Source organism: Apus apus, chromosome 5, assembly GCF_020740795.1.
Source record: "Apus apus isolate bApuApu2 chromosome 5, bApuApu2.pri.cur, whole genome shotgun sequence".
In the NCBI taxonomy this organism is placed as follows: Eukaryota; Metazoa; Chordata; class Aves; order Apodiformes; family Apodidae; genus Apus; species Apus apus.
The window spans coordinates 20,117,074-20,125,106 of NC_067286.1; the positions used below are offsets into that span (position 1 = coordinate 20,117,074).

General features: G+C 40.9%; 1 protein-coding gene across 2 annotated transcripts in view; it reads left to right on the plus strand.

Moving 5' to 3' along the window:
• The window catches only part of CD44 (CD44 molecule (Indian blood group)), a 48,057-nt gene extending 40,268 nt beyond the window's left edge, over positions 1–7,789 (plus strand). For both annotated transcript variants that reach the window (XM_051622229.1, XM_051622230.1), the window contains exons 7-9: positions 4,295–4,417; positions 5,818–5,896; positions 7,392–7,789. In XM_051622229.1, coding sequence (XP_051478189.1) covers positions 4,295–4,417; positions 5,818–5,896; positions 7,392–7,608 — 419 coding nt within the window. In that variant the 3' untranslated portion in view covers positions 7,609–7,789. The remainder of the gene's footprint in view (positions 1–4,294; positions 4,418–5,817; positions 5,897–7,391) is intronic.
• Positions 7,790–8,033: the final 244 nt, after the last annotated feature.

Consider the following 8,033-nt stretch of genomic DNA (forward strand, 5'->3'; position numbering starts at 1 on the left):
GACAGTAGCCTCACAACTGCAGTCCCTAGTCCTCATAGGAGATTTTAACTACCCCGATATCTGTTGGAAGACTCACACAGCCAGCCTTTCACAGTCTAGGAGGTTCCTCCAGTGCATTGATGATAACTTCTTAATGCAAATGGTGGACAAGCCAACTAGAAGAGGAGCGCTGCTGGATCTTGTACTAACCAACAAGGAGGGCCTTGTTGAAGCAGTGGTGGTCAGTGGCAGCCTTGGCTGCAGTGACCACGAGATGGTGGAGTTCAGGATCCTGTGTGGAAGGAACAGAATACCCAGTAGGACCAGAACCCTGGACTTCCACAGGGCGAACTTTGGCCTCCTCAATCAACTGTTAAGGGAAATCCCATGGGACAGGGTGCTAGAAGGTAAAGGGGCTCATGATAGCTGGTCAACATTCAAGGACCACTTCTTGCAAGCACAGGATGAGAGCATCCCAAGGGTTAGGAAATCTAGTAAGGGAGCTAGGAGACCAGCATGGTTAAAAAAGGAACTACTGGGCAAACTTAAGTGGAAAAGGAAAATCTACAGATCATGGAAGGAGGGGCTGGTCACTTGGGAGGAATATAGGAATGTTGTCAGAGAATGTAGGGAGGCAATTAGGAAAGCTAAGGCCTCCTTGGAACTTAACCTTGCAAGTCAGGTTAAGGATAATAGAAAGAGCTTTTTCAAATACATAGCTAACAAAACTAACACTAGAGGCAATATTGGCCCACTGAGGAATGAGGTGGGAGCCCTGGTGACAGAGGATATAAAGAAGGCAGAGGTGCTGAACACCTTCTTTGCCTCTGTCTTTACTCCTGCAGGATTTCCCCATGAGCCCCAGAGTCATATAGCCCCAGAAGTAGTCAAGATAGGTGAGGACATAGTAGATGAGGATTAGGTTAGGGATCAGTTGAGTAATCTGGACGTCCATAAATCGATGGGTCCAGATGGAATGCATCCAAGGGTGCTGAGGGAGCTGGCGGAGGTCATTGCTAGGCCACTCTCCATCATCTTCAGTAAGTCATGGGTAACAGGAGAGGTGCCTGAGGACTGGAGGATAGCAAATGTCACTCCAGTCTACAAGAAGGGCAAGAAGGAGGACCCGGGTAACTATAGACCGGTCAGCCTCACCTCCATCCCTGGAAAGGTGATGGAACAACTTATTCTTGTCTCTATCTCTAGGCATATCAAGGACATGGGGCTCATCAAGAGCAGTCAGCATGGTTTTATCAAGGGTAAATCATGTTTGACTAACCTCATAGCCTTCTATGAGGAAATTAGTAGGTGGATAGATGATGGGAGAGCGGTAGATGTGGTTTATCTTGATTTCAGTAAGGCATTTGACACCGTCTCCCACAGCATCCTTGTAGATAAGTTGATCAGGTATGGGTTTGGTGGTCAGGTAGTGAGGTGGATTAGGAACTGGTTGATGGGAAGGAGTCAGAGAGTTGTAGTCAATGGGGCAGAATCTGGTTGGAGGTGTGTGACTAGTGGAGTCCCTCAGAGGTCGGTACTGGGACCGGTGTTGTTCAACATCTTCATCAACGACCTGCATGAGGGTATAGAATGTACCTTCAGCAAGTTTGCTGATGACACCAAGCTGGGAGGAGTGGCTGACACACCAGAAGGCTGTGCTGCCATTCAGAGAGACTTAGGCTGGAGAGTTGGGCGGGGAGAAACATGATGAAATTCAACAAGGGCAAGTGTAGAGTTTTGCATTTGGGGAAGAACAACACGATGTCCCAGTTTAGGCTGGGGGCTGACCTGCTGGAGAGTAGTGTAGGTGAAAGAGACCTGGGGGTCCTGGTAGACAGGAGGATGACCACGAGCCAGCAATGTGCCCTTGTGGCCAAGAAGGCCAATGGCATCCTGGGGTGCATTAGAAAGGGTGTGGTTAGTCGGTCAAGAGAGGTTCTCCTCCCCCTCTATTCTGCATTGGTGAGGCCGCATCTGGAGTATTGTGTCCAGTTCTGGGCCCCTCAGTTCAAGAAGGACAGGGAACTCCTTGAAAGAGTCCAGCGCAGAGCTACTAAGATGATTAAGGGAGTGGAACATCTCCCTTATGAGGAAAGGCTGAGGGAGCTGGGTCTCTTGAGCTTGGAGAAGAGGAGGCTGAGGGGTGACCTCATCAATGTTTACAAATATGTAAGGGGTGAGTGTCAGGGAGATGGAGTTAGGCTCTTCTCAGTGATGACCAGTGATAGGACAAGGGGTAATGGGTGTAAATTGGAGCATAGGAGGTTCAAGGTGAATATCCGAAAAAATTTTTTTACTGTAAGAGTGACAGAGCACTGGAACAGGCTGCCCAGGGAGGTTGTGGAGTCTCCTTCACTGGAGACATTCAAAACCCACCTGGATGCATTCCTATGTGATGTACTCTAGGTGACCCTGCTCTGGCAGGGGGGGTTGGACTAGATGATCTTTCGAGGTCTCTTCCAACCCCTAGGATTCTATGATTCTATGATTCTATGAAGTGAAAATGAACAAAAAACCACCACAGACAGTTCTCATTTCAGTTGGATACCTGGAAGTTTTCTGTACACTGAAGATCATCTTAACCAATTACAGACCTCTCTTCCTACTAGTAAGAACTACAAATTATGATAATTTTCATTTATCTGTCAGTCGGTTATTATTTTGGAGAGTGACAATTGTCTGAAATTATGTGTACTAACCATTATTATAAATTATTATCATATTAGTATTTCATTCTTTTTTATTGTTTACAACTTGCTTGTAAGATACCCTTGAAGGGAATCTCTTCCTGTGCAAACAGGAGGACATTTGCTAAAAGCCTACAAATAGTGTTTTGCAAATAACATTTCTTATATTCTGGTATTTGTATGTGGTAGCACACCCTTAACAGCAAGCAAGTGTAAACTTTTTCCTCATTGTCCAACATATATGGTAACATTTTGTCTTTATTTTTTTTCTGGTCACAAATTATAGATATGTAACACTTACCTCTCTGTCACTTTTTGCCTGATTAATTTCCCTCTACATTAGTTGAATATGTATCAAAAGAAAGGTAATATTCTGTGAAACGTTTTTTTCCTAGTCTACTTGCTTTTGTCAGTGATTAATTATACTCTTCTGATAGAGTTAATGCTGTTAACAGTAACCGTTTTTACTTAATACACTACACATAACTTTTTTTTTTTTTTTACTATGTTGTCATATGCTTATATCATGGGAAATGAAGGGACTTTTCCTTATTCCCAAGTGTAGTTTCCATACAGATAATAATCCTACCACTGAGGGTTTTTTCCAAATGATATTTCTCATGCACACTAATCCAAATACTATTTTTGTGCACTTCTTTAGAAAATAGTAGAACCATCCCAGGGTAGATTTTTGTTGAAGGAGGTGACTCTCAACCTCTTCTACGTTTGTGAGACCTCCTGTGGAGTACTGCGTCCAGTTTGAAGGCCCCCAACATAAGAAGGACATGAAGCTGTTGGAACAAGTCCAGAGGAGGACCATGAAGAGATCAGAGAGCTGGAGAACCTTTGCTGTGAAGACAGGCTGAGAGAGTTGGGATTGTTCAGACTGGAGAAGAGAATCACACAGAATCACACAGAATCACCAAAGCTGGGAAAGACCTTTAAGATTATCAAGTCCAGCCTATGACCAACACCACCACATCAGCTAGACCATGGCACTAAGTGCCACTTCCAGCCTGTCCTTCAACACATCCGGGGACGGTGCCTCCACCACTTCCCTGGGAAGTCCATTCCAATGTCTAATCACCCTCTCTGTGAGGAAGTGCTTCCTAATATCCAACATAAACCTCCCCTAGAGCAGGTTGAGCCTATTCCCTCTTGTCTTGTTGCTAGTTGCCTGGAAAAAGAGCCTAGCCCCCACCTGTGATAAGGTCCCCCCCAAGTCTCCTCCAGGCTAGACAACCCCAGCTCCCTCAGCCTATCCCTATGAGACTTTCCCTCTAGTCCTTTCATCAGCCTTGTTGCTCTCCTCTGGACCTGCTCCAGCACCTCAATATCCTTTTTGAAGTGAGGTATCCAGAACTGTACACAGGCCTCACCAGTGCTGAGTACAAGGGGAGAATGACATCCCTCCTCCTGCTAGGCACTCTATACTAAAATTATCCATAGTTCAGGTGAGTATGATGATTATAGTCTATGTAACAGTTTTCAGCAGAAATACTTTTTAATTACCTCAGCATGAAGGTTTCTAGAACATGGGTTTTAAATTGTGAAAGTCATAGGGGTTGTACCTTACTGTTAAATGTTCACTAAGCATATTTAGCCTAACAGATGGTTCTGTTCTTTAGTATCTACATCCAGTATATACGGTAATCAAAGACCACACAAGGGACATTATGAATCCACTACTTTCTTTGGAGAGATGACAACCACAAAAATAGTTTCACAACCAAGGTCAGCCCCAGTACCAGGTAGGTTTTTGAAGTAATGTTTTAACAATTTAAGCATGGAATTGTATTAATATGAAATGACATAAGAAGATGTAGGTCAAGTACAGTTGTTTAGGCTTTGTGCTGAATCAGACAATACTTACCACTGTCATTAGTGGTCTGAAAAATTGAGCAGATTGTATCTCATTATTTTCCAGCAATATCAAGATGACAGAAAATATGCATTTGGAGCATGAGATTAAGATCCAAATAACCTTTATAAATTGAGACTAAATCAGGCAAGATTCAATAAAGATATATGCAAAGTATCATACACATGAGAATGCTTGGTGAAAATAATAGCAGAGAGAAATGTTGCAGAATAGGGTTTGTAGATTCAAATGGAAAAGAAATAAGCCAATACTATGATAATATTTTTTAAAAAAAGCAAAAATATTTTAGGGCATATTAATTGTAAAGTAATTTTTAAACCAGAGAGATTTCCTACTCTACTTAGCCCTAGCAAGTCCAGAACTGACGCTCTGTGTTCAGTTCAAGGTATTGTGTTCATCACATAGAAAAAACAATGGAGAGCAACATAAAGAAAATTTTGGAAAGGTAACATCTGAAGCAGCTTTTGGAGAACTCATCATTTTCAGAGTAAATTGAAGGGACATATGAGATGAGTGTGCTACAAAAGGAGTGCTTAGCAGTTTTTCACCGTGAAGTAATGCTAACTAATTAGAAGTATTTTTTTTCAAAAGGAACATAGGACATTTTTTAAACTGTGCAGGTTTTTTTCAAACAACAAAGGATTTATTTCTTAGGAGAGAGATCTCTGTCTATAATGGTTATACAGCATAAAGAATAGGCTACTGGGAAGGCTATGAAGTCTCCTTTACAAAAAATATTAAGAGCAAATTCTTACTGACCATGTTTCATTGGAGTCAAATCTAGCTGATATGACTTCTTAGGGTCCCTTCCAGTTTTGTAGTTCCTTTTGTGTTTAGAGTTTGCCCCCAAAACACTCCTAAAGTAGGAATTTAAATGAAAAAATCAACATCTAAGTGTACCTGAAAGTCATCCTGCTTTTGTGTCTGGGATTACAAGTGTTATCATTGCTAAGCCTTTTCTTTTGCTCTTGAAGCAAATCAGTGATACTACTACTCCTGTTTACCTATGCCCATCAAATACAGTGCTTGTAGGTGCTGACAGTGATAGGGTTTACCATCTGAGTTGGCTTGTGTATAGCAGAATGATGAAAATGTATTTTATTTGCACAGAAGCACTTTGTAAAATAAATAAACATTTGTGCAAGCTAGGAAAAAGTCTGACATGGTAAACAATGTAAAAGAACTTGTATTCTTGTCATTCTGCAAAACAGCAAATCTATTTGAGATACATTAACACAATCTCCTTCCCTCCCTCAACTTTCCCCACAGAATGGCTTATTATAGTTGCTGCTCTTCTGGCACTTGCGTTGATTCTTGCAGTGTGCATTGCTGTTAACAGCCGGAGAAGGTAAGGTTTACTTTTTCAAAACACACTACTTTGCTCTTTGCTTCATTGAAAGGCTTCAAAGCTTTGTGAAAGAACAGAGTACCATAATGCAAGAAAGAGCTTCCTTTGTGAGGCTCTGTGACTTGGGGTGTTGGGGGCCAGGTCACCGTGTCTTGCACAGGTTACACATCAGCCTTCACACTCATGTGGAACCATGTGATGTCCATAGCTATATAAACCACTTGGTCTTTATCTGTAGGGGGAGACTGTATATAGATGTATATACATCACAGAGAATTAATTATTCTCTACTATTACTAATCAGAAAATCCTGTCCACTAAGAGTGAAAACTATGTGAATAGAAATAGAAACAAGTGAGAAATAGAAAAATGGAAATAGTAGTAACCACAGGTAGGCTCCACAACTCCTTGCTTGCCTCCTTCAGAATTTCCTGGATGCAGAGCAGGAATAATTCTCAAGGATGTGTGTATCATTAGCACTGTGAACTGAGCTACTCTGGATAAAATCCCCACACCTATCCCACAGTAAGCATGAAAAAGTAGTACTTCAGAAGGATAAAAGTATAATGAAGTGGCCAAATTAGTAATTCAGGCAAAAATATGTTTCATTTAAGAAGAAAACAGTTTAAAGTACAACTTCACAGAGACATTGTCCCTCATAAGAGAAGTACACTTTTTATACTCAGTTTACGGAGGGCTGTTGGAGGACAAGCAGGATGCTCAGCACCATCTAGCCAGAGAACCATCTTAGCATCCTGGGTCAAATTCCACAGCTGTGTAACTAGTACTTTTTTACTATGCTGGAGAACACCAAGCCCATATTGACCAGTATGCATTGGTTTTGGACTGGTGACTTTTTAGAAGAGAGTGTGTGTGTTCATTCAGATACACATAGAGTTTATTGGGCAGCACAGGAGTGAGTGTAACTTTAAAAACACAGTAGTTATTTCCTACCTTAATATAATAAGCATCTATGCAGTTGATAGTAGCAAGAGTAGTTCTCCATATTTCCTTGTTATTGGCAGGCTTCTAGGCCTGTCATGCTGATGCAAAGAAGGAAAAAGTTATATAATGAGGTGAGAGTGTGAAACAAATTTTCTGCTGTCTCAGCATTTTCAAAGGTGTGGTTCCAAGTCTGGATTTAGAATGTCACTGTTATTATAGTGGGATATATACAAAGTTCATAAATGGGGATATATCTAAATGTTAGAAAATCCTTTCTAGCTTTCAATAATGAATGTTATCCCTATGTGTAGTAAAAATAGGTAGAAATCAAAAAAGTGAGCTCCTGCCAAGTTTTAAGCATATAATGGTGGATGCTTTCAAATAATAAATCTGCAATATGGAGAAACTTTATACTTTGCATTGTGACGTTTGCACTGACAGACACAAGATTAATTTTCAAGCACCTTTTCCTGAATATTGACTTTGATTTTTTTTCTTATTTATGCTACTCTCCATTTATAATATTAATTTTCTTTTTATTTCCTACTAGATGTGGGCAGAAGAAAAAGCTAGTGATTAACAATGGCAAAGGGGCAGTGGAAGACAGGAAGACAAGTGGATTAAACGGAGATGTGAGCAAATCTCAAGAAATGGTGCACTTGGTTCATAAAGAACAGTCAAATGACCAAGCAGGAGCATGTGATGAATTCCTGACCATTAATGAAACACAAAAACCTCCAGAGCTTGCTATGAAGAGTGGAGTGTAATGGTACTAAGTAGCCAAGTAGAGCAGAGCTGGGAAAATAGAAATCACATGGAACTTGGACAGGAATTATCACATGCACTGTGCTACTGATGTCTTTTGAACGTAATTAAATATAAGATTTACTCCTTTATATTCACTTTAAAATAAAGTCTGGGTTACAAAATTTACATTTGCTTTCTGAAATAAACCTCCAAGAGTTGCATGAGGTTTTCAGTTCCCAGTGCCTACAGAGAGGACACTTATTGTGTCCTGAGTGTTAGGAGGGGTACAAGTTCACATCATTGTTCCCCAAATAGAAGGTCTTTGCTGTGCAGAACTACAGAGGTAACCAGACACTCCGTCTTACAGATGTATAACGTACTATACTTGCCACGACACATGACTAAATGAGAAACAAATGTCAAGAGCAAAAATCACACTTAAACC